Source organism: Conger conger, chromosome 7 (genome assembly GCF_963514075.1).
Source record: "Conger conger chromosome 7, fConCon1.1, whole genome shotgun sequence".
Lineage (NCBI taxonomy): Eukaryota > Metazoa > Chordata > Actinopteri > Anguilliformes > Congridae > Conger > Conger conger.
This window is the reverse complement of record NC_083766.1, coordinates 51,159,572-51,186,309: the sequence shown is the minus strand read 5'-3', so window position 1 is coordinate 51,186,309 and position 26,738 is coordinate 51,159,572. Positions and strand designations below refer to the sequence as shown.

The 26,738-nt window shown below is 43.0% G+C and overlaps 2 protein-coding genes across 6 annotated transcripts in view; one reads left to right on the top strand and one right to left on the bottom strand.

Moving 5' to 3' along the window:
* Positions 1–1,682: 1,682 nt before the first annotated feature.
* Positions 1,683–22,982, bottom strand: myl10 (myosin, light chain 10, regulatory). Of its 5 annotated transcripts, XM_061247665.1 has the most exons (8): positions 22,672–22,982; positions 13,313–13,372; positions 6,768–6,854; positions 6,600–6,675; positions 6,142–6,246; positions 4,701–4,779; positions 3,412–3,460; positions 1,683–1,882 (listed from the first exon to the last, which is right to left on the bottom strand). In XM_061247665.1, exons 2-8 carry the CDS (start codon positions 13,325–13,327, stop codon positions 1,778–1,780), a joined length of 516 nt encoding a protein of 171 aa, XP_061103649.1. In that variant the 5' UTR covers positions 13,328–13,372; positions 22,672–22,982; the 3' UTR covers positions 1,683–1,777. The 5 variants fall into 5 exon arrangements, with proteins under 5 accessions (XP_061103649.1, XP_061103654.1, XP_061103651.1 ...); XM_061247670.1 differs by lacking the exon at positions 13,313–13,372; XM_061247667.1 differs by lacking the exons at positions 13,313–13,372; positions 22,672–22,982 and adding an exon at positions 11,993–12,183.
* The window catches only part of cux1a (cut-like homeobox 1a), a 176,941-nt gene continuing 167,621 nt past the window's right edge, over positions 17,419–26,738 (top strand). Inside the window, exon 1 of the mRNA XM_061247663.1 lies at positions 17,419–17,481. Within this exon, the coding sequence (XP_061103647.1) occupies positions 17,419–17,481 (63 nt within the window). The remainder of the gene's footprint in view (positions 17,482–26,738) is intronic.

Genomic DNA, 26,738 nt, shown 5'->3' with positions numbered 1-26,738 from the left:
TAGCTTTACATCTGATAACAAAATCTCAATGTTCTCATTCTAGCACAATGGGGTGGGGGGGGGGTGTTGACCACAACACAGGCTTGACAAAGCTCACGGAGAATAACTATGATAACAATGAATAGAATTAAATTATTCTGGGAAAGAAAAAAAAACTGTTGTATTTTGCCGCTGCTGAAATAGGCTTAGTTATTTTCAGAACGGAGTCCTGCCAGGCAGTTTGCTGACTCAGTCGTTTGTTCTTTTATTTTTCAGTTTTGCTGTTGTCTACCCCACTCGTCTCGCTCGGTGCTTATTGATTCTTACAAATGCTTCGCTTCCTGGAGGAAACAGACACGCTAAATAATATATATTTGACCAGGAACAGCATTCGCTTCATCAGCTGTTATCTGTGGAATACAAGGATATTTAGTTCTGGCGTTTGATGTTGATGTCATGGTGCAAAGGATATCTTTCATTAGGTAGAGACTCAAACTGACTGCTGTGGTTCTAGCTCGCTTCTCTGCCTGAGCGGGGAAAAAAAACATTGTTATGCGCTGCTGCTGGTGAGCGTATGTCAGTGGGGTAAGCAGTGAAGAACTCATGACAGGTTTTCCCCTGGGACTCTGAAGGCTTTTCACAAACAATAACAGAATAACAGAATAGCAAGAACACTTACCTTGGATCAGTGATACTGTACGACTCTGTGAGCTCCCAGCTCTCCACCTGCATGCAGTCTACCTGCGCTTGTTTTTCACAGAAAATGTGACCTCTTTTTATACTGATTTCCCCCAGTATAGCATCCGGCTTATCAGTAGGGAATGCACAGACCTCGTGTGTCTAATACCAGAATTGATGTTATGGAGCTTTTAGGCTCCTGGGCCCCTTTAATGGTTGAAATGCAGGAAATGGCCGCTAGAAACTGCTACACTGCTTCCTTGTGTGTGTAATGTGCTGTGTATCGGATTTCAGTTTGCTACTGTGCACCGTGTAAACGCATGCCATTTTCATCACGCTCTCTATGTTTTTGGAAACGTGGTAGAATACACACAGGCCGGACTTTCTCTCCTGGTTGGCTTATTTCACAGACAGATGATTCATTGTGCGAAATGATTGGCAGTGCAGTAAAATGTCTGAGTTCATTGTCGGTCTGAGTTCATTGTCACTATTTTGTACGCGGATTTGTCTGAGTGGTTTGTTTTTTCCCTCCTCCTCGCCATGACCAGGTGCTTTGGGTCCAGTTCAGGGCACTGCACAAATAAACTCCTCAGCACACTCCTACAAAGTATTCTCCTGCCTCGTTTGGACGTCGTCTGCTCCTTGTCTGGGAACAGGCACTCCAAGGTCATGGTCTTTACTTGTGAGTACTTGTTGAAAAATTAGGCACAGCTTCATGGAAATGATACAAATTGAGATTAAGGATAATGTGAAGTTAAGGTGCTTACACTGCACTGCACACCCATTGTTGTGTAAAACCATGTCCTTGTGTGAGCTTTGTAGCTTCTTGTATATATACATTTTCCAATTCATTTTTGCAAGGATGTCAGTCAGAAGCTAGTCTCCTTCACTAACCTGATGAGAGGGGATCTACAATGAAAGCTCTCCTGGAAGATAACCCCTTGAGAGGGAATTTGAAGGAACAGTGAAGGACACATGAGTTTCAATGATGAGATCTTAGGGAATTGGAGATCGGCATGGGTTTTATTGACAGGAGATGCGATTGTGGAAGCTGATCCTGACCATGTTCGGGGATGGTGAAAACACTATATACAGGAAGTCGTCAGGAACCGAGCAGAGCTTACTCCTGCTCCTTGTCCTCTCCGTGGGTGATGACGTAGCACAGGTTCTTGTAGTCCAGGTTCCCGGCAACGTCCAGGGGGAAGTTGGTGAACATTTGGGTTACCTGAAGGTTGAAAGTGCACAGTTATACAACGCCAGCAGGGGGAGCTGTTAGTGATTGATCATATGGAATTGCTGATACCTTTACACAATAACCAAGGGCTTAAAACAATTTACAATTTAGTTATTTAGCTTCTGCTTTTAGCCTAGCTGACTGGCAAAAGTGCATTTCACTTGGTAAACCAGGCTGATGGTTGTTCTGTGAGACATTAAGAACTCAGTGACTCCAGGGGCACAGCGCATTGTAAAATAATATGGCTCTCCAGTACCGTCCCATACTTTCATATGGAGCGGACTCCCTTGAGATACTCTGAGTTCACCTTGCCGCTGTTTTATACCACTTCTGTCTATGAAAACCACCATCCGCCGCCTGTCCCACTGTCATCTTAACTGTTGTTTTGTTGCACATCATTTCTTTTGTTGGCCCTTGTGGACCACAGGGATGTGCTCGGCCTATTTTTTTTCTTTACTCCAATCACAAAAACCATCAGAGGAACACGGGGACGGGCCACGGGGTCATATTGTGCAGAGGCCAGCGTGCGGCCAGCCTTGGTTGGGTTGCCAGGAAACTAGCCATCAAATTGCTGCTCTCTGCGTGAAAGCACCGCCATGGGGACGTTGGTTGGCTTGTTTTTGTGCGAAGGCATTTATTTTCTGTGCCTCAGCGCATTGCATCTGAAAGCTGCCACAGGAAAGGGAGATTAAATGAGTGACTGCGGATAGGAGTGTGCGAGTGTGTGTGTGTGTGTGTGTGTGTTTGTCAGGGTATGTGTGTGTATGTGTGTGTGCGCATACATGCGTGTGTGTGTGCATGTGTATGGGTTTGTCAGTGTGTTGGTGTGTGTGTTTGTGCATGTGTTGTGGGGGTGTTTGTGGGGTGTGTGTGTGTGTGTGCATGTGCATGGGTTTGTCAGTGTGTGTGTGCATACATGCGTGTGTGTGTGTGTGTGCATGTGTGTGTGGGTCTGGGAGTGTATGGGCAGGCACTGTGTGTGATAATGTGTGTGTGTGTGTGTGTGTGTGCATGTGTGTGGGTTTGTCAGTGCATGTGTGTGCATGTTTGTGGGTGTGCATGTGTGTGGGTTTGTCAGTGTGTGTGTGGGTTTGTCAGTATGTGGGCAGGAACTGTGTGTGAGAATGTGTGTGTAAAATCAGGCAATGAAATGATAGCAGAACATAGTCAGGGCTCAGGATTCCCAGGCACGCTAGAATGTGATGTACACTGCAGGGCTTTGGATGGGGGATCCGAGCACTGACAGCTTCATGTGCCAGAGAATTCCTGTCAGCTGCGGATGCTTTTAAGGAATCCTGGTTCATCATGCCTTTATAGACTGTCTCACAAAAAATTGCTCATTGGCAGGACTCAACCCATTACAAATGTAGGCTTGTGATGTAAAATTGACTGACTGGTGGAACCTATGTGTAATGTGATGCACGGATCAGCTTTGGTAAAACTATGCAGGAGCCCAGACTAATATTTCAAAGAATTCCCGATTACGCGGAGACTCCGAAAAGCTCAGGAATGTGACTTACCTCAGTCTCGGTGAACTTGTCCGCTTGAGACATGAGACAGTATTTGATTCTGCAAGACAACAGCGAACAGGTTGGGAGCAGGTTACGAAGAAGTGATTTATGAGCTGATGTCACTCCTCTCTCAAAGTCCATATGGACTCTGCACGCTATCCCAGAACTTTTCCCTGAAACAAATCCTTTTCAATTTTGAGTGACTGTTTGCTCCTGACAACATTTAGGACCACACTGTCATGGTGAGCTATGAAGTCTATCCTTTTATAAGCATTTTAGCTCCAAGCAAATCATATAAATATTAAGATATTAAGTCACATTATTGCTAGAGTAGCTATAGTGCATTTTGACCTTGAATTTGGGTTTTAGTATTAGACACTGTCCAAGTGGGCCGGAAAGTTTGAATTTGCTGACTTAAAATAATTATACAGTACTGTGCAGAAGTCTTAGGCATCCTAGACTTTATTATATATATGTTTTTTTGAGATTTCCAGATATTCATTTTCCAAAAGATGTAATTTTACAGAGACATTTTTGTATTTAATTTAAAAAACATATTACTGCAAGCAATTGACTACTTTTGACATAAAAACTTGATCAAGGCTGTCTGAGATCAGAAGCAAGGAGCCAACCAAAGTCTGCAGAAGAACTGTGGCAAGTTCTCCAACATGCTTGGAACAACCTCCCTGCTGATTGTCTTATAGAACTGCAGGACAGCATTGGCTATCTCAGAGAAGTGATGCAGTTTTAAGGGTGGTCACAAAAAATATTGATTTGATTCAGTTTTTAACTATTCTGCCAAATTATTCAAATGTAATGTAAAATGTATAGTACGTTTATTTAGGACCTTTCATTGAATTATGTTTGAAAGAATCTTATCTGTACAGAATGTTATACAGGTGCCTAAGACTTTTGCACAGTACTGTATATTATAAGTATATGTATAATATAACCCTATAAGTATGATTCTGTATAACATATGAGGCCAATAATACAATTTGGCCTGTGATGCACACAACAGCTGAGTACTTACTGAAAGTACTGGAAGTAGGCCAGCAGATAAATAATGGAAAATCTGAGTCACAAAATGCTTAAAGTACTTTTACCCTTCAGACACAATAAAATGCCCTGCAGATTACAAAAAATCTATTTCATCTTCTTTCATATGATTTGTTAAGAAACTTCCTCCATTGAAGTTGTTTTCACATTTTGCTGACTAAATAAAGGAGTGAAAGTATTTCAGATAATTATCTGGCACAGGTGTGGTTTAATTTGCAGTCAGGGGAGTCGGCTCTTACTCGTCTCCTTTGAGGACTCCTTTCCCTTCCGGGTCGAAGATCTTGAAGGCGTTAAGTATGGTCTCCTCGGGGTCTGTCCCTGAGTGAGGACAACACAGCCAGCAAACCACATCAAACTCATGTAACAGGTCAGGGGAACAGGTCCTACTGGGAACAGAGTGGACAAATGACTGCACAATGGCTCATATTAAATTATCGAACTTCTCAAATCAGTGATGCTAAACTTATGTGGTTAAACTAGCTGTTACATCCAACCCCTCTTAGAACAGAAGCAAGCACATCCCTATGGTCAAATCAGACAACCTTTCCATTTTTAGATGCTGAGCTGTTGAGTTGAGAGACAGACAAAATCAGACTGAAGAAATTATCTGCGTAAAATATCAGCCAATTGGAACCAAGCCAAAGTACTTCATAAGTGTATCACACAAATTCCTGTTATATCCTAAGCTGTCAAATGGAGCGTTTTAACCATGTTTAATTAAAATGTTATTCCCCAAAGTTGCAAATAAAAAAAAAGGTTATTTAACGGCTCGGTCTGTGTGCTCAGCCTGAGAAAATTAAATCCTGACATGCGATCTTAAAAAAAAAAAAAAAAAGAATAAAGGAAGAACAAAAGCCGTCTTGTACACACAGGCTGTTTCCCTTGTCTTCATAATTTATTGTCAGCCTCGCAAACACGACTGTAAAACACGCGGCGTAACATGGCTGCTGTACTTTGGCTTTCATGAGACCACACCGCGTGAAACGCATTAGCCCGCGCCGCTGCGCCGCACCCTTTGATGTGGCTCTTCCCCACTCCTTTCATTTCGGGAACTTGTGTCGTAGGAATTATTCTCCAAAGGGTTTGCCATCTGAAGGGGGCCCCTGGGGGCCTGTCACTGAACTGTGTGTGTGGTTCTACCGGTCGGGCACCGCACACCGCTGGTGCCTGGGTGACTGACAGTTAGCAGACAAATCAAAGCGAATGTGGGGCAGGGGGGCGGAGAGGAGGTGGGGGGGGGGAGCGACCGGAAAATGGAGCTCTAATGAGTTTCAAGGGGAACTCCGGTGGAAAAGGCACCATCTATTGTAGAATTACTTACCGACTTACCTTCAGTTAGAATATATCCTCTTGCAACCCTTATCCACAAAAGGCGTAACAAGTGTATCGGCTGTAATGCGCAGTGCTGTAGAGTATTTTGTGAAGCAGAAAAAGGTTTCGGAAGGGTTAGTTCGGGCTTTAGTGCGACATTAGCCCAGGAGGTAAGAGCAGTCGTCTGGCAGTCGGAGGGTCGGCGGTTCGATTCCCCACCCGGGGGTGATGAAGTATCCCTGCACGGCAGCCAGTCGCCATTGGTGTACGAGTGTATGTGAATAGGAGAATGCAAGGCATCATATTGTAAAGCACTTTGGATAAAAGCACCATTCACCATTTAGGGCTGCGAGTCTAAAGGAGTCCTACCTTTCAGTTTCTCCCCAAACATGGTGAGGAACACGGTGAAGTTGATGGCCCCGGGCGCCTCCTTCAGCATCTCTTCCAGCTCGTCATTGCCCACGTTGAGACGACCTGGCGAGCAGACAGGAAGAAGTATGTATTCAAACACCTCCCTCCTTTTCCACAGTACCCCCTTCCACCTCACCCTGCGACTGCTGCTGCTGCCAGTGCAGTAACTGGGGTGAGACTGTAGGGGGGGCAGCATTGAAAGCAAGTTTTTTCTTCTTCTCTAGCTTTTCATACACCCATTACAGTCGACCACTTTCATGCAGTCATAACTTTTTGTGCACTACATAGCACTACATAACAACAAAGAACATGGACCAGACTCCAGTGAACATCATAAAGCAAAAGAAACTCGGCTCCTCCATGCATGAGTAGCTTGACCTCAGTTGAGCAGGTGGAGATAAGAGAGGCAGGTTTACCCAGGGCGGCGAAGGTGTCCCTCAGGTCATTCTTGTCGATGAAGCCGTCTCTATTCTGGTCCATAATGGTGAAGGCCTGCAGGGTACAGACAGCGAATCAGGGCCCTGTAACTGGAGTGACATCATCCTTACTGAACAAACGGCGTGCCGTTTCCCTGTCCGCCCCACCTCTTTGAACTCCTGGATCTGGGACTGCTCGAACATGCTGAAGACGTTTGAGCTCCCGCCCTCCTTCTTCTTGGCTTTCTTCGGTGCCTGAGACAGACAGGGACGACAGTGGCGGTCACCAAGTGGGGAAAAAAAAAGTCATATACTGTTTCTCATTTCACAGGCACACGGGGTGCCTCCTTTTGAGGGAAATTGGTAAAACCACAAAAAAAGACAAGAAACATAAAGCTGTAAGATGAAGAACATTTAGTCCAATAGAAGCATCTATTTTCAACAATGTTCAGAACAAGTCATATTTCAAAATTGCTATGCCCATTTTATAGTAACATGTTTCATCAAACAAGTATTAGGAAACTGTAGGAGTGTTTTCACATTTTGTTGACGTCTAAAGAGATTAATTAAGTATTTAAAGGCATATTTCATTCAGGTCTGACGTGCAGATATTTCTTTGCATTGGGATCCCATTCACATGAAATCCATGACAGCAACAGCGTGAAATACGGGTAGAGCTGGGACAAGGCCGACAATATTCAGGAGCAAACAGTCACGGTGTGATATAAAGTCCATTTACAAGCATTTTACCACCGACCAAATCACATCAATATTGAACGTGCAGTAAGTAGAGCAGCAGTGCATTACGAACGTAATTTAAAAGTGGTCACACTGCCGCTAGATGGCTGTAGTCAATTTTGACCTTGACTTTGATATTTTGTGTCGGGCAACTGTCCAAGTGGGCAAGCAAATTGAAATTGAAAATAAAATGAATTCCGTTCTGGGCGGAACAGTTAGAAAAGGATAAACTAACCTTGTAAGTATTTCTTTCTATATAATTGAATTTCAGCTTGTATCACCAGTCAGCAGACAAATGCACAGTGGAAGCTATTCACAAGTTCTTTGTTCCCTGCTCAATAGTATCTGAAGTTAATGTATATTATGTAGAATGCAGCTCAATCCACACTTAACAACACTCAAATTGCCATTTTGTGTTGCCTCATTGATAAACATTTTTACAGGATGACATTGCTAACATCTTTAAGATTATAGACAGGTGTAAAGCATTGTGCAAAAGCAAGCCCTGGGAAAAGTGATGGATACAGACACAGACAGGATTTTACAGACACTTGAAAGGACTTTAGTCCGTACATTTTTGGTAGCCAGGTAACCAGTCACACACATGAAAATATTTAAATTAAATGCAAAGTAGCCTTCTGATAATTTCTGTGAAAAGAGTCATAGGTACACTTAAACAGTTGATAACCACAATGAGCTCTGGACACACCCGGGGGGGGGGGGGGGACATTTTAAAACCAAAGAACGAAGTGCAGCCATACCATTCTGAAGAGCTTCTTATCTCGTCTCTTGTTAGCGAAGGCTGAGAAGGACAATATAAAGTGACCCCTTTCGTTTTATATATCGCCACAGTTGGCCCAGTGGAGCACCTGTGCTATGTTTAGACAATGGGGTGTTGCGGTCCAGGGACGGGCTGTGCGCGCAGAGGGCACTCCCCCCTATTAAAAGACAGCCGCTGCTCGCCATAGTCTGGCAACAAGGTGCCGCTATCTGAAGACCGCAGGCCTTTTGGCCCGATCGTTAAATCCAGACCCCGGCTAATGTGGTGTTATTAGCCGCGTCCGGCCCGCGCCGACGCGATCGGCGGAGATTTGGCGGGTGGCGATTAAGCCGGGTGCAGAGGGTTCGTATCGACGCGCGCACGTCTGAGGATGAGATTATATCCGTAATTAATTGATGCCCTTGTCTAGTTTGTGGTCCAAATAGGACATTCCAGAGCAGCTGGTGGGGATTTTCACTGTGGGGGGAAGGCTGCCCCAGACCAAGGGAAAGAGGAATGCTCAGATGTGGGGGGAAAGCCAGGCCCGGCTAACTCACTGCGCTAACTCACACGTTACCTCGTGACAATGTTTAAGTTAGGCCTACAAACAGGTCAGTGGCATCTCTGGAGATGAGTGTTTGGTCACGCTTTTCGTTACAGTTTTGGGGGGACCGAGTGTAGCAGCACGCAGTTTGGGTGAAGCTCATCAGAGTCGGAGAAGAGCCTGTACTTTTTCTGGAGGAATTGCAGAGGGGAATCATCGGGTGGCAACCATAATGGAAAAGAAGGATTATGAACTTGAGCGCAGTCTCTTTTGGCCAATTATGATTATTTTCCACTCGACTTAGCTCCAGTAAGTGAAAATAAACTACAAAAGCACCGGGGTTCAGAGTTCTGCTGTTCTTACGGAGTCACCGAGGAAAGCAAACGGCTTCTCCGGACACACGTAGACGACACGGAATTGTGGGTAACGTCAAATCCGCTCCATCCAGGGCGTCGCCGCAAAGTTCAGCGACACAAATATAGCCCGCCGTGCGAGGACAGCTTAATCTACAGCGCACCTGAGAGCACCTGGCCAATGAGCTGTCAGCCCGCTCTTACTCAACTTTTTACGACGGCCTGATTGATACGCGCCAGACGACCGGCGGGGTCGTATAACAGCGCCGTCTCTCGATGAACGCGACAAAGAAAGGTCCCAGCGGAGGTCGTGTGGTGTGTGGTGTGTGCCCGGACGCCTCAGGTGACTAGCCAAATGGCTTTGCCCTTGTTAGGCGTTTGGCGGCCAGGCCAGACAGACAGACAGGGCACAGGGCTGGGCCCCGGGGCTGGGCAGCCCACTCTGTACACATTCCTCCAATAACATGGGCAGCTGGAGGGCCGCCAGGTATGCGATAAACATCTAAAAGGGGCCTGCCCTGCCAGTCATTTCTCCCTGGTTTCACATTGGACGCCCCCCACTCCCCCTCCCCGCCCCCCCCTCCCTCACTGAGCGTGTGCGGCACGTCCTCTGCCCACTGTACTTGGGAAATGTGCCTATGCTCAATACTCAGTATCTCACTGGGGCTTTGGCACCCCCCTCCCATTCTAAAAGCAAGTGCACCTGTATCCTGAAAAGACACTATGCTGACCGTGGTCTCTATGGCAGTGGGCGAGAGTGGGGGGTGGGGGTGGTCATTAGATTTACCTAATCTCAATACTCTCACTGCTGCTCTGTTATCCACACCTATAGGTCACTGTGTCCCCCTGGTACTGGTGGATCTGCAGCTAACCACGAACAAAGGTCAAAGGCATTATCATTATCGCATGCGTCTTCCAGCATGGTGAAAACAGCTCCACGAAACCTGAACGCAGTGGCCTGGGACACTTTCTGTTGGAGGGATGAGGCTATTATTCTGTGTGTAAATGCACTTCTGTGTGTAAATATTTATGGTTGAACATAGGACATTCCTGTTTGTACATTTTAAGAAATTCATATTTCCCATTATTCATTCATTCATTCATTCATTATCCTAACCCGCTTATCCTGAACAGGGTCGCAGGGGGGCTGGAGCCTATCCCAGCATACATTGGGCGAAAGGCAGGAATACACCCTGGACAGGTCGCCAGTCCATCACAGGGCACACACACCATTCACTCACACACACACACTCATACCTATGGGCAATTTAGACTCCACTCAGCCTAACCTGCATGTCTTTGGACTGTGGGAGGAAACCGGAGTACCCGGAAGAAACCCACGCAAACACGGGGAGAACATGCAAACTCCGCACAGAGAGGCCTCGGCCGACGGGGATTCGAACCTAGGACCTCCTTGCTGTGAGGCGGCAGTGCCACCCACTGCACCATCCGTGCCGCCTATTTCCCATTATGATATTATGAAATACAGTGGCAAAAAACTTACCGTCCTGTTGAATCTAGCCAGTTTATATTTTACTCTACTAATATCAGTTTTTGGCATTTTTTAATGTAACCTATAGGCCTACGGAGTGCTGGATTCTCATATATGTTCAGTCCTGTCTTCCACGGATCAGTAACGGAAAGAAGGGTACAACTCTGGTCAGTCACCACAAGATGGCAGCCCATTCATACAGAATGACCTCTGCTCTGTTTCATTTCCAGCCCATCACCCACCCAACATTTGTTTCATGGACTAGTGCTTCGTCTTATAGGTTTCTACAAACTCCTTGACTTCGCTTATGTTTCAAACAGACACATAGCCTACTTCATTCCTATTTATAATGTGATTTATACTCTTGCAACTACCACAGCTTCCTCACAGACAAACAAGCAGTTTAATGTTGATGATCTTGCTTTTAAACGACATGTGAATCTTTACTACTATCTCGCTTATACATTACATTCAAATCGTATTTTATGGGTACTATACTATGTACTAACTATTTGGAAGCTAATTTCAAAAACACGCTTGAACTTTGTACCGAAATATTTACCAAATTGTATTCTCATATGGAAACACTACCTGAAAAGCAAGTGTGTGGTTGGAGGAGAAAATAATGTTTATGTGTTGGCCAACCATTTAAAATCTGCCTATCGGTGTGAAGACGGTTATCAGTCCGTGTTCCTCTTTGTGGACCAAATTAGTTAAGCTTATTTTCACATTTTGTACGTCTTTGTCGAGCACCTTACGATAGGTTTCAAGCTGAAATTAGATGTAGGCCTATCTGTTAAATAATTTTGGTACTTTTTCCTGTTTTTCAAGAAATGGCCCAAGGTGCCCTTTGAATGGTAGCCTATTATCTTTTCGAGCTGTAAACATGCCTATTCCCCAGTCTAAACCTCGAGTTCATAATTGACTTCTCTGAGAAGTAGGCCTGCAACACTCAAACTGCAAATAGGTTATTGTGTAAATACGCTGAGATATTTGTATTACTTTTCTATCTTTTTCTTCCATCTTAATTTGTTGACTCGAGTTACTTGCTTACCTTGAACTCACACCGTGCACTCGCACCGAATACAATCGGGCTCTCCAGGTCGTTTCTTCTGCTTCCCACATTATATTAATGTATAACGCTTTCTAAAAGGCTAGCATTTCCTTAATTAAAATTTAATCCTGCATGCCGTCCTTTTTAAAATTAGGACTGGCCTCCGGAGAAACCTTATTTGATTAAAAAAATCTGAGAAGAAGCGGGAGTCCTGAGCATGCTGGCGTGAAGGGAAGACAGCCCTAATTGAGCTCCCAAGAGAGATGGAGCCGGCAGCTTGGCGGTTGGCGGGGGAGAAACGCCAGGCTCCGGTGGGTTAGGAAAACAAATTGCCGCTGGGACTGGCCTGTTCCGCACTCCCACAGCTCCGTCTTTGAGGAGAGGGAAAGATCGCCGAGAGGAGTCCCCCAGCAAGCGCAGTCCCACTGAGGCCTTCGAATACAGTTACCTACCTCAGCGCAGCGCACCCGGTAGTACACAGGCTCACAGCTATCCTCCGCCCCCCGTTAACGGAGCTGACAGCTGCGGTGCGCCAAGAGAGGCTACGGTGGGCTGCGAAAGGAACAGTTGCGGGATTCGGAGGACGATTGCCCTTCCTACTGTCCTGGGAGACGGAAGAATCCGTTTTGAATAGCCCACTCCTCTCCCCACTAAGCAGCAGTTTCATCTTCTTCTTTTTTTTTTTGGTTAAATGTTTGCGTGTCTCTAGCTCCCGAATTAAGCGTGTGAATTAATAACAATGGAATTTTATTGGGGAAGACGTGGATATTGCTTAATAATGCCGTGCCTCGGGCAAAATATGCCCCCTTGGAGATATCATAAAAGTACTGTGTAATTGCACGTTTATAGGCTCTCTCTGCTCTGACTGTTTATGTCTTCAAATTTCATCACGTGAGGATGGGCTGTGGGTGGTGAACAGGCACTGCATGCACCAGTCGGAAGTGACAGGACAAGAGGGCGGGAGAGTGAGAGCAGTCACCCTACGTCCAGCTGAAGCGAGTGCACTGGCTTGATTAATTAATTTCACTGCTGGCGCAACAGCAACAATAGCCTAATAATTATAAAGCTCATTCTTTCTCCGGACCTCCCACACCAGTTTACTGTGGCGATCAGAAGCGTCCCCTTCGTCATGCTGTGAGGCCTGATTGCACCCATGTTCAGTTTCCGGTTGTCATTTGAGCCTCGCAGGCTCCCCCGCGCTCTCAGCCATTCACGACGGCCGTACACTCGCATGCATGATTACTTTTAAAGGGAGGATGATAGACTCTGGATTGACAAGGCTATAAATTACAATGAGGCTGTGCGTGTTTACTCTGGGGTGGGGGGGTTGATGGGGACGGGCACAGCGTGCTGTAAATCCCCAGTCTGTCAGCATTACCCAAATGGAAATGGAAATGGAGTAGATTTAACACCCAATGCCAGCTGTGCATTATGCCGGCCTCCTCCGCGAATCTGTTTTTGATTGTTTTTATTTGGTTTTAGTCTCCGTGAAAAACTCGCATTGCGTTGTGTGATTTAGAGGGCTGACAGGGAAGCCCTGGCTTGTAATGGTGAAATGCCACCAGTGGATTCCCTTAACATATCCTCTCCGTTTGGTCCAGCTGTTGATTCGATTTTTTTCTTCCCTTGGTGGATTAACGTTCACCTCAGTTCTTTCAGGGCATGAAAAGAGAAAGAGGGAGAGACACAAAATGATGTGATCTCTTCGATGAGCCTGGGCTACAGGTTTTCAAACTGTTCTGTTCACTCTTATCCAATATGCAGACTGTTACCTGTTCTCGGTCCATCAAGTTTAAGGTTGGCACTGGACGTACTACAGCAGGTCTCTCTAACTGGGAAAAAAAAACAGAAAAAGAGAGATTGATAGAGTGCGTGTGTGCATTTGCATGTGTGAACACACTGTACTTAATAGGTCAAGATGTTCTTTACTGTCTCCCAGTGCAGATCCTTTGTCGGATTAACGTGGGTGAAATGCAGCCATTTGTGAAATTGATAAAACTGAAAAGGTATCTCTCATTAATGGTTGGCTGTAGGGGAGAGGCCGAGAAGGCCTGTCTTTCAGGTTTGACGTCTAATCGCCGGGTGCACTCCGCCCAAGACAAGCATCAGCTGACAGGAAGAATAATTAAGTAGGAGTTAAGAGCCACTCCCAGTGAGAAAATTGAGCTATGAAAGAATTGGTACAGTTAACGCTGTAGGCACAGATCTAGGGCTGTTCACATCGGCACAGTGTACAATCGTTCTCTTAACTGAGGCACTGTGAGTATGGGACACTGAACGAATTAATGTAATTAGAAGGAAGCTGTAACCTGACTATGACCCACCTTTAGGAGTAGTATTACTGCTTTACTTCAAATGAGAGGGGGGTGGGGTTGGGCCATGCTGGTAAATATATCACAACGTGATTAATATCTTTCATCCTTATGTGTCATTGCTTATTTGTCTCACACACACGTGTGGTGGTGACATGCTGCATGAATGGAGTGCCATTGTGAGAACCAACAATGTTGTACAACAGAACAGTTTAACCTACATTCTTGTGACTGTAAAAAGGGAAATAAATAGTTTTAAATTACACTAAAATTGCGTGATCACAGTCAGTGAGTAGTCTTAAGAGGCAAGAAATTGGCATTTAAGAAATTTTACAACAGTAAGGGAATGGCTTTGTAACAATTTTGTCTTTATAAATGGAATTGCACTTAATGAGGAACTGTTTACATTTTGATCCCATGATATTTGAGTCCCCTACATTTGTTGGTAAAATTGTAATATTTAGAGCTGTTGATCTGAAGCAGCTCAAACAAGTAAGTGCCTCACGCCTGGATTTTTACAAAGGTTTTGAAGCTGTGATAAAAGTAACGTAACCATCATTTCAACTTTTGTTCCAGTTTTTGACAAGGGGTAAATGAATTAGCCACTTTTGTCAATTACAGAACACAGTGATTTTAAGAAGTTGTGTTTCTCCTGGAAGGGCACAATTTTATTGACAAGTGTTGATTGCCTTTCTTTTTTTTTCTCCTTCTGAACAAAGCAGCTGTCAGCTGTTTGAACAGGCCTAAACACCTTTCCTATTGTGCTGGGCCTGTTTTTGTTTTCAGGACAACTCCTTTGAGATTAACAGGCAGGATAATTCTGCATTTCTCAGTGTGTTTTGAATTTGTACTGTTCTACCTCCATTACACAATGGCTATGACAGCAGTCAATAGCAATGAATTGTTCCTAGATGCAGTGCCCATGCAGTTTCATTGTTTAGCAGCACATTCTTGCTTTAATGTGGAATCATTCGTTGGTAAATCATTGATTAACTAAAATGACTTATGAGAATTCTGGATTTTTTAAATGCTACATAATCAATTTTGATGTTGTATGAACTCACTTTCTTATTTCATATGAGCTTTGTTATTATATTTCACAGTTATTTTGAACATTCTCAGTCTAATCTAGGGTATATTTTTCATCTTGTTATTATGTAGCAGTGTACAAAATTAGGATGCTTGCACAACACAAAAATAAGCAAAGTCAGCAAATGTTACACAATTCTGGAGATGCAGGTGAGTGAAAACAACATAATAAAAAAGGTCACACTTAGCATTTGCTTGCCAGGTTCAACTGGTAGACTTTGATTTATTTAAAAGGCAATATCATCAATTTTATTATGTCAAATAAAGTGTGAAATGTAGTCGTGTTTTTTGGGCTGTCAGCAGCATTCACTAATTTACAGTAAAAAGAAAAATTAAGTAGCTTCCTGTATGAAATTGAGTGAAAATAGCATATTTATATAAACAATGAAAGCGATGATATTTTCTGCCTTCTTTACATAGACATTCATTAATTTAATGTCTGTCTATTGGTCTTTAAATGAATAACATTTTCAATAAAGACAGCGGGAACAAAAAAAGCTATTTAAATCAAAGTTGTTGGTTCTTTGCTTAACTTTTAAAGGGGCCATTCATCTCCTGTGACCCCAGCCTCATTAGCCTAAATTATGCCCAGTCAGGAGGCATTCTCCCATTCAGTTCAATTGGAAAATTGAATGATTGCTCCAGTTCTCAAAACTCCAAAAATATAAACAATGCAATGCTTTAAATAAACAATGCATGATGTGTGGCACAGCTCTGACGGTGCCCTAGTAAATGAGTGAAAAAAAAAGGTAATTCTGTGAACAGAACTTTTGATACAGATCCACAAGTATAAAGAATGCAGTCTCCCTGGGAATATAATTTTATATTAATAATTTGATTCATAATTATTTGCATTTTGTCTTATTAGGCCACCTTATATACATAATTCAACTATGGGACTACATTGGGATTGTATCAGTTTATTGTGAAATAAAATCAATATTTTTTTCTATCCTGGTTAAAGCTGGGTAAATCATCTTCAGTTTCAAATTCAAATTAATTTGGGTTGTGAATGAGGTCCTGGTTTGATCTCTAATATGGACAGAGAGAATGTCATAATTTGGGAGTCCTATTGTGAGAGACAGGAAGGGAGTGTATGTATGCGGAGGGGGGGTTGTGGTACATGTGTAAAATGATTGAACAAATTACTTCATCTCTATTAAATTGGCAGGGCAAAGCACTGTCTCCTTGAAGGTGGAGTCCCCCCTGTGGGGCTTGTCAGCCTCGTGCATGTCTATTAGTTGTGCCTTTCCAATCCATGTTTCATCAGCACAATGTTACAGAGGAATCGGAAAATGGACCCTAGGAACAATAAAGGCAGGAGAGATCAATGATGCATAAAATAATAGTGTTGCTCGCCTGGTAGAAAAAACACGGCGTGGAAAAGCAAGACGCTGTAATTTAAATGTTGGTCGAAGGGGCGCTGTTCCCCAACGTTCAAGTTCAAGTTCAAATCAGAGAGCTGTTTACGTCCAATGAAAATATTCATAGAAAGGTAAAAGTGTTACCGATTCACATAAACATGAATCTTTATTTAAAACGAATACAATGTAGGAATACTTAATTTGTAGTAACTCATAAGTAATACAACACAAAACACCCACAATATTTGTTTTGCTTGATTGGGAAACAATTTTAATTAATATAACACAGGTTCAGTTAAAAGCTGACTAAATGTTTAAACACTTAGTAGCATTACGAGTTTATTTCTATTAATATGTGTTCCTTTATATGGCCCATTAAAAAAAACTATACTAAATTTGTTTCTAGATTTCGGAAACGTGAGACAATGATTGTAAAAAAAAAATCGTCTATTGTCGAAGATAAATAGAAATATAAAGATAAAATACATTCAACGGCTTAATATCAAAAATAAAAGATTTATGTTCTGCTAACTTACGCTAAAGTACAGAAAACGTTGCATCTATATACTCATAGGATACCCAGAATTAAATAACGAAAATACAAGCAACAAATCTATTGGATGACAACAAAATCAATAACAAAATGAAGCTGTGCATTGTCAAAGAAAACTGTTTCAAAATATGAACAAATTACAGTAAATACAGTAAAAACATATCTCATAACACTAAAAAATGATAGCAGAAATATTACTATTGTTGGTCGATAGTTTTATGGTTACGTATTAAATTATATAAACATTAACATACCATTAAAAGAAACGTTTGTTTGAGCATTACCATTTTAGTTCTTAAAAAAATCTATGTTGGTAATCCATTCCGCGTTTTACCAGTTAAAGAAATTGCCAACACCCGTTCAATAATTCTATTCCGCGGCCCTATTCAATAGCACAGGTTCCTGTTCGATAACTCCATTCCGTTTCCCTGTTCAATAAGCGAAGGCCCTGTTCGATTAGTCCGCTCCGTGTTTTATGCGCGCTCCCCCTCCTTTCCTCTGAACTCCAGCCCCTCGCTCTCTCTCTATCAGCCTCTCACTCCGTCTCAATATGTCTCAAGATGGCGGCCAATGCGGGATCGATGTTTCAATATTGGAAGCGCTTTGATTTACAGCAGCTGCAGGTCAGCCCTTTTCCCTAAAGTTGCTTTGCTTTCTTGAAGACCGGTGTGAGGAAAGCCGTTGTAGAGTTGCGGCTTTGCTCTTGCGCCCCTCTTTGCCGGTGTTTGGGGCCGCTTTCCGTGCTCTCCTCTCCCATTGATTAAAGCGGCTTTCTCGTTGATCGGAAATTGATCCTCTTTGTTCAATTCCCATCGATCAGCCATCATGGCCGCGGGGAAACGGCCACCTTGGCTATTTGAGGGCTAAAGCCAACCCAAACACTCTCCAAAGAGGCTTTGACGCCTCGTTGCCAACTTTGCACGTTCGAGAGGATGTTTTTGATGGGTTTTGTTGTGTTTTGTTTGAATTATTTTGTAGCTAAAAATGAAATGCGCTTGTTTTTCGGCTCGCGGGTGGCGCTGTGGTGACAGAAGCTGCAGCACGGGCAGAAAGAGTTGGGACTTATTTTTGTTAACGTTAATGTTTAGCAAGCTACGTTTAAATACTTTACTTTAACATCTGTAAACATTTGTATTTTAAAAATATTGTGGGATTTATATTATGCTTTTGTACTTGTCTGTTTTTCCTGGACGTGTGAAGCGTTTATTTGGGGAAGTTCATAGCTGGCAAGCTAGTTATGCTAGCGAAATTTGACAAATTCTAGTTAAATGGCAAACTAATTTTGATGGAACTAATTTGATGATAAACAGGAGCTGTGTTTCATTTGCGTGACTTTCGTTAATTTGAATGTTTTCTATTGATTGTTATTTATTTAGCTAGCATGCCAGCAAATGTTGGCTAAAATGTACATTTCTCCGAGCTCAGTCAGTGACGTTTGTTTTAATTTCAAACTGCAGTTTGTTGGAAATTGTATTTAACAACTTGATAGATGGCTAGCTAACGTTATATTTAGTCTGAGCAAATTCCGAAAGCTATCTTGAATGTGTTCAACCTGGTTCATACTCCTGTTCTAGCATGTTGGATGGTTTTAATTGTGGCTTGCGAACTGTCAAGTTGGTTGGTCTGTTGAATAATTGTTCATTCTGAATAATTCTGAAGTTCATAATTGTTCAGCTTTACAATCGTTAAGTTTTAACCTTTGAGTAACTAACGGTAACTATTGTGTCCATAGTGCTTAAGTTGTTACCCTGCTTTTCGATAGTGTGTGATCTTTCATTTTCACATTGGCTGGCTCGATAAATATATAATATTGTGCTTATTAGCCAGCTTGGTAAGTTAGCTTGCAAAACAAAATTTGACCCATTTGGTATCCAGCTCGCTGTTCTGTTTTGGCAGCGCTCCGTCGATGAAACTGGTAATTTGGAATACTGTAGCCCGCCAGTTAAACGTAGCTGGATCGTATAGGAAGTGAGACGTTTTTTTGTTTACTTCATTTGCTTTTCAATTCATGATATGGCCAACACGCACTAACAGTTAGCCAGTTAACTAGTGTTAATGGTTTCATTTGATTCCGTAAATTAAAGTTGCAGTGCTTTGTTGGGTGCCATCATCAAGCGTATAAGCGCGGATAGACCACAAAGCAGATCATGCAACGTCGTGAATTGGCCAGGTACTTTGCTTGGTAGCTTGCTGGGTAAGTTACAGGAGCAAATTTTAGCGATTAAAAAATATATTTTTTTAAATGTATTTTTATTAGTTAGTACCAGTAGCTGTGTTACATGCATTTTCGAGTTTTCTGTGTTTCCTGTGTGTTCTGTGTGAGGTTCTTAATTTCGATGTATTTGTAACTAGCTGGGTAGAGCTAGCTAATACTGCCCTGCTTAGTTGAAATGCCTTCACGAGACAAAGCTTTCAGTATCTGATAAAAATTACTTTAAACTGTAATAACCAGTCGTCTAAGACCTGGTGCAGCGCGAATTCTATACATTTCTTAAACTATTGTCCACATAAAATGGAGATTGGGACGAAACATCGATGCAAGTACAGGAATGTGTTTCAGATTTACACGTCACTAGCAGGAGTCTCTTGGGCTTTGGACGTGTGTATCACACGGAAAGCGGGATGGGGGGCGCATTCAGTTATTTTTGTTCTGTTGTTAACGTAGCTGTGAGCTACTGTATCAAACTGTAGGCTACTAATCGAAGCTCGTTTTAATGGATGTCGACGATTATTCTCTAGATATTTCTTCACGGATTAAATTGTCATTTTTATCCGTAAGACTTTGAGCTAACGTTAGATGCTAGCTAGTTCCCGGATCCGGGGAACAGGTTGATCTTGGCGTCGATCACAAAGAAATTTAGATTCTCCTCAGTCCTGTTTAACTAGTGTCTTAACGTGCACTTCGCCTTTCCCCCGGAATGTTATGAAAAGAATAAAGGCATTTTTATACATGTTTAGCGCGAGTAATCGTTCACTTCTTTGATGGGATATGCTTCATATTTATCTGACGTATATCTAACTAGCTACAGAATGTAACCTAACATTTTATTCTTTGGGGGGGGTCAAGGTTATTACGTAAAATAAATTTCATATTATTCAGCTTTCCCTCAACACTATCATGCTGACGCAAATGGAGGCTGTTGATAAAGTATTTATCTGTCTAGACGGGTAGTAAATAACGCTTTCTCCAACTATACAGATCATTCGTTGAGTGACGTTGTTTTGCCCCCTTGAAAGTTTACGATAACTGTCTTTTATTGAAATTGCCCCAGTACATATCAACCTTCCCAAAGCTCCACATCAGACGTTTACAACCAGACGTTAGTTAAATCCTTATTACTCTCTGTGTCCTCAAACTGTTTCTGTTGTCTCTTTTAAAACCGTTAAACGTTTCTGCTTTTTATATCTTTATTCATGAATAACAGCTCGTAAATCCAGGTTGTTTTTCCTGCAAGTCTGTTCACTTTGCTCAAAGCAAACAAGTTTTAAAATCTGGAGGTTAAGTCAGGATATTACAGTATTCCCTAACCCCCAAGAAGCCGTCTTTGCCATGGCCTTGTGTTGTCCAGTTTTTTATTTTGTTGCATCTTTATTTTCCTGAAGTAGAATATCTCTTCTCTGCGCTTACCATACAAAACTCTCTTCTGTCCTCCGTATTGCTTTGTGTGCTGCTAGCATGCATAGTCATAGAAAATATGGCCGGAATCTTTCTAAAGTCTGCTCCAGTGTCAGGCAGTTTTGCCATATTGAATGCTTTGTGCAAACTTTTGAATAACGTTGCGATGAAAGGAGCTGTAATAATTGCCAGACCGATCAGATGTTATTAGTGAAGACAGCAGTGCTCGGTTCTCACTGTAGAGGCTGCTCAGTCTGTCTCGAGGACGGGGGCCAGACGACTGTGTATTCTGAAGATTCCGTGTCTATTATTGATGACAACTTATTTACGTCTTGTACTGGAGACTTGCTATTTGAGGATAATCTTTTTGATGGTCTGTGTTGAGGCTTGTCAGACTCTGCCTGATGGCATTTTCATTAGCACTGACCTCAAACCGGGTCATGCTTACCTAAATTGAGCGCTTAAAGTAAAATGGGTAACAATACCATGTGTACTTGCTCTAAGTGAGAAACCAGTACATTGTTTTCCACTTTCTGGGCTTTTCATGTCTGTCATTGACATGTGGGGAAGAATTTCATGGCAAATTAAATGGTTCTTCCGACTTGTTTTTTGCTTTTAAATGTTTGCATTTATAAACAAGAAAACCTGATGTTTTCCTGATGTTCTCAAATGGTAAATGTATTTCAATGTTACTGGTACAATAGAGTGGATGTTAGGAGTGGTTTCAGTCAGGTGCATTTTAACGGTAAATTTTTCAGTCATTTCTTGGTTAATTATCATCTGGCTCAACTGATAGTTTTAGTTCATAAACTTAAACATTTATTTTATTAATTTACTCTGTCCTTCTTTTCTGACTAATGGTTGAAAATTGTTTCTAGTTTGCACTCGGATCTCCTTAGGTAACACAATTTCATACAACTACTGTTGCAACCACAACTGCTGCTACTACAACTACAACTGCTGCTGCTACTACTACTACTACTACTACTACTACTACTACTAGCTGCAACTACAGCTGCTCCCTCTACTACAACGACTACTGCTACTTCTACAACAGCTACTGTCAGTACTACTACTATTGCTGCTGCTGCTACTACTACTACTACTACTACTACTACTACTACTACTACTACTACTACTACTACTACTGTGACTAACACTGCTGCTGCTATGCTACTGCTGATCCACAGGCTGCCCTGAACAGCCACTCCCTCAGATGTGGTGACTCTCAGTATTCCTCCCTTCATCTCTGACATGCAGCCCACAGGAGTTTGCGTCTCTGCGGTCTCCCCTTTGATGAAGCTGTGAATAAAAGGGTTTCTTGTCGAGCCTTCAAGGAACTCTTTCTCCGCGCCACATACAGTAGCTTTTATAGCGAGAAACTTTTTCAAAGGGCACTGTTATGGGCATTCCTTTGTACTTAAAAGGGTGTGCACTCCTCTATTTAGTCCTTCGCTCTCATAATTAAGTTTGATTTAGGCGTTTACGGTCCGCTCCGCAAAAAAATAAAAAAGTGCAACCCCTACACCCCCCCCCCCCACGCAATGTGCAAATTACATTTTGTTTTCCCGCCTTGCAGACGCAAGGGACACTGTGTCCTGGTGTCAGATTCTTTAAAATCTGATTTTAATTAGTCTCTGTATTCCAAGCACTTTACATCCAGACTGGGAGCTCGGCGAATTGTTGACAGGTGGTGTTCATTTAAAGTGTTTACAGATTTTCCGTTCCAATCGCTTCCTTTTCCCAGTCTGAAAAAAGACACAACTTTTTAAAATGTATTTGTATTTCTTTTAAACAATGTTTCTCCTCGTATAGAAAGTGATGGTAAATGACGGCGGCCTTTTCCTCCGCCTAACCGCTAGCAGATTTCTGGGGCTTTGAGTCTCCGCGGAAGAGCTCCCTTGCAGTTCGTTTTTTTTTAGAATCCCCGGTAAACTTGGGTCTGGAAAAACTGCACAGTCGAGAGCCAGAGGCAAGACTCAAAGTCATTAAAATCTGTTGTGTCTGTGTCCTGAAAAAAAAAAAAGAAAAGAAAAAAAGGGAGCGTCCCCCATTTCGTGGGGAGAGAGGCGGTTTGGGGCCTGCGTGTGCTGGAGAGGCAGAGGCCTGCCCGGCAGTGTCGCAGGAGGACTGGTCCTGGGGCTGCTGTGTGTGTTTTAATTAGATGTGTGGGGTGGGCTAAAGTGCGCCTACTCACCAGCCCACACAGCACCGATATCAGCTGGCTTCTGCACTCTCAAGGTAGGAGGTAGTTGTGGCCATTTTGTATACTGTGCCTGCTCCGCTTTCCCCCTGCCTGCTTTTGTTGACTCGATGGAAGAGATATAAGTACAGGTGAGCCGGCGTCTCGGAAAAGCGCTTAGGCCCCGTGTGTGGTCCCGGCGTTCCGCGCGCAGAACCCGGCGGGAGATTAGAGCGGGAGGAGCCTGGGTCCGCGGGTGTGCCGCGGCAGATCGGAGCCGGCCCGCCTAGGCGAGCGTGTGCCGGCTTGCAGTGGTGTCTGCTAGCGTGTCGTTTTGATGTTCGCCATGCGGTAAACGCAGACGGGGATTCTGCGCGCCCGGGATATTTTTACCCCTCTGTTGCCACACGGGCTGTTGGGAGGAGTTGCGTCACGCTGTCCGCCCCCCCCCTTCCCCCCCCTCTCAGTTGGGGTAGACATTCTTCGAGCTTCCGATTCCCTGCTTGTGTACCGGAGTTGTTCCGGTGCACGGTGGTGCTCAGTGAATTCTGCCTGCCAATGGTATTGTCTCTTGGCAAGGATGCCATATCCGCGGGTCTAGTTCTTGTCCTTGAATTCTGGAATATTGATGCATATGATGGAAAGGCTTAATCGAATCTTGCAGGAAGCCCCTGGTATTTTTATATTAAGCGTTGACGGCAGTAGTTGGTGTGCTGTTCTCGCAAGACGAACGCTGAGGATTTATTGTTTAAATAACTCATGCAGTATCAAATTTAAGTAGTCATAAAGCAGATGTTTTTTGGTGTCATTGTTATTTTATTGCGGCTCATACCCTGGCCCATCTGGACACTTAAAATGAAAATTGATACTATAGTGTATTACCATTTCATTTTCGCCGCGAAGCTTTTCTTCAGTGTGATCAAGTCAGAAATGTGAAATGTGTTTGCTGCACCTTTGATGTATATCCTGCTGTTTCTTTTCGTATAAAATGTAATAGTTTTCTTTCTTTCTTTTTTTGTTTAGTATGTATGCATATTGAAAAGTACAGAACCGATTTAATGGTGGAGAAATCTCTTCTCTTTTTTTCTTCTTTTTTTTGAGTGCATGACATTTTCCTCTAATGAGTGATATATTAGTACTTATAACACCCTCAGAATACAGTATTTGTATACTGAATACTGTACGCTGAGTAAGACTAAATTATGTGTACAGGTTGCTCTCCTGGAACGTTTAAGTCAATTTTGCCTGAGATTTCTTCAAATATTAGTTCAAACTGAATTTACTCCAGGTTAGCTCAGTCTGACATCAGTTCCCAGCAATTTGATGCTTTTCATGGTCACTGTCTGTACTCACAAATGCATGCATGCAGAATGGGTAAAAATGTGAAAGCAAAGCTACCTTGGTGTACTATGTGCAGTAAAGTTTTGTATTTATGCAAGTCATAACGTTTTTAAAAACAGCCGTGGTAACTGCGCAATTTTCTCATTTGCACATCGACTGGAGGAAAGTACATTCTGGATTGGACAGCCAGATTTTCTTGAAAAGTTAAATAGCAGCTGACTGCTAAGTTGCCCTATGTTGGCCACTGTAGCGTGCGCCATCTTAGTTAAAAGGAGGAAAAGGTTCCTGACTCTTCCTGCCACTTGTCAGTGAAAAACAGAGACTTTGCCCCAGACTAACTTTAGAAATCTCTTCAATGCAGAAATGCACGCGCCAAAGAGTTACAGCAGACCACCCCCTCCCCCACCTCCACCCCCTATCCACTGCAAATTCCCTTGTCAGATGTACACACCACTTCAAACCCCAACAAGCTTGTAAACAACACAGAAAAACAAGTCAAACATTTGCATATCCCCAGCCAAGTTTGGCCACAAGTGTTTCGTATTTGTATGCATCTTTTTTTTGGGGGGAATTTGTAACTGCAGCGTGAGCCAACACCAGTGTTTTTGGTTTATTGAGGCATCCATGACCCAGCAAATTATGCCTTTTTGTGCGATATTCTGTTTTGTCTGACAGATGAGAAGCTGTGGTTTTTGTTCATAAAAACATGAACGGGGCCGAGTGATGACAGCTGGAGCTCCTTGTCTTTCTGCAGTTTTCCCCCCCAAACGGCGTGCAGCAGGGCTCTACGCTAACACCAACATTATTTCCAAGGGGAGGGCATTGAAAACTCAAGGAACACACAAATGCATCCCAATTATTAGCCGTGCTCCTAAATTATTGCACCAGTACGCACGCAGCAGTTTTGAGGAGCAAATGTTCCTAAAATGGGAGCGCTCTGGCAGGTTTTGCTTGCCTGTCTGCCAAATGGCTCCGATTCTTAGAGGTCATATTTATGAAGTGAGTAATGTCTCTGACCCAGACTGTTACAGATTAACAGATCAATTGGAAGACGCTCTGTTGTTGAGGGCATTTTTCCAGGTGAGCAGTGGAAATCATACTGTGGTCAAGCAAACCGGTCTCCTGAGATGAAAATGTAGATAATTTTATAGTGAAAATGGTAGCTTCAGAGACCCATTTTTGTTTGACAAGCAGGTCTTGGGGAAATGTATCGGTTTCCTTATTACGTGTAATTAGTTTGAGTATTGTGCAAACTTTCAGTAACCACCAGTGTTTCGCAAAGTATCAAAATGATGAATTGCCTTAAAAACCTTTCAGTATTATGTAATATGTAAATGGATGCATGTGTAGTTACTGTAGATTTCAATATTGCAATAAACAGGAAATGTGTGCATTATATAAATATTTCCATATTTTGGAGTTTACTTCTGAACTAGTTTTTCAAATCAGCAGTGCATCGTAATGCTTGATTTGAGCACTGCTATCTTTCAGAAGTCTGAAAACACATTGTCTCTATCAGTTTGAAATTCTAGGCCGTACAATGTTCAGCTTTTTATTTATTTTCATTTAAAATGTCTTTTTTTACTCAGGTTTAGAAATATTTGAATGGCAAGCCAGTATCATATAAATGTATTTAATTTGTTCAAATGCTGTCTGTTGTTTGTGATAGATAAAGGCACTATTGAAATTCCTCAAGCCTTGTAGTTTTTCCAGGTATATAAGCTTGGATCATTTTACGGTGTGTCATATCCTGTCTGAACTTATATATGAGATACTTAAGAGATATATCATATATATTACATATAAAAAAATATGTATATCCGTGTAGCTTATACTTTTCTTAAGATTGGTTGCTTGGCTCTTTATTGTAAGGCCTTTATCTTTGTGCCACTTAAAGTAACCTGTTACGTCACAATTTTAATGGTCTCTTGGATACCTTTTTTGGAGCCATTTTGTAACAAAATACTTTGGTGTGTTTATTTTTCCCCATCCCTGACAATGTCCCCAGACGCTGTATTTTTGAAACCAACAGTCTAAAAATAACCGATTATGTTCCACTTGGAAGTATCAGTTTTAGGCCGACTGAGAGAGCCTAGCCTAGCCTGCTGCATTTAAGTTACTACAGAGTCATTTATGAAGACGTATTAAGTGGGCTGTCGCCAGTTAATATTTGCTCCGGATAGTCGTTGCAATTTGACTCATTTTGTAAACCGCAATGTCATCCTTTGTCATTTTCTGTTTTACCATAGCCAACACGCATCCCTGGGCAGGGAACAGTGTGATTACTCAATACCTGCAACCGATACAGTGCTATGAACCAAGAAGGAAAGCGAAGCTCGGCTCACAGAACTCCACATTACGGCATTCACTCGCTGCGGGGCACGGGGGGCTCCCTCTTCATTTAACAGAAATAAAGAAATAACAGTTTTAGTGGTATTGAGCGGTGTGGATGCGGGGCTTCCGCGCCTGGCTCTGGCCTCGTGCAGGAGCGTCTCTCTGGGCACGGGAGAGCGGAGAGAGGGGTCAGCCTAGCGGCCAGCGCACGCCCCGGCCTGCTCATTACCTCACTGCCTGCCCGCACTCCCCCTCCGTCTGTCTGGGAGCTGAGGTTTCACGGGGGCCCCTCCGCCTCACACGGCTTTATTGAAGCCCTGACGCCAGCTGCATAATTAGCCTGGGATACGCCGGCCCTTCCCGGAGAGGGAGAGGGGGAGGAGGGGAGGGGGAAGGAGGCGGGAGGA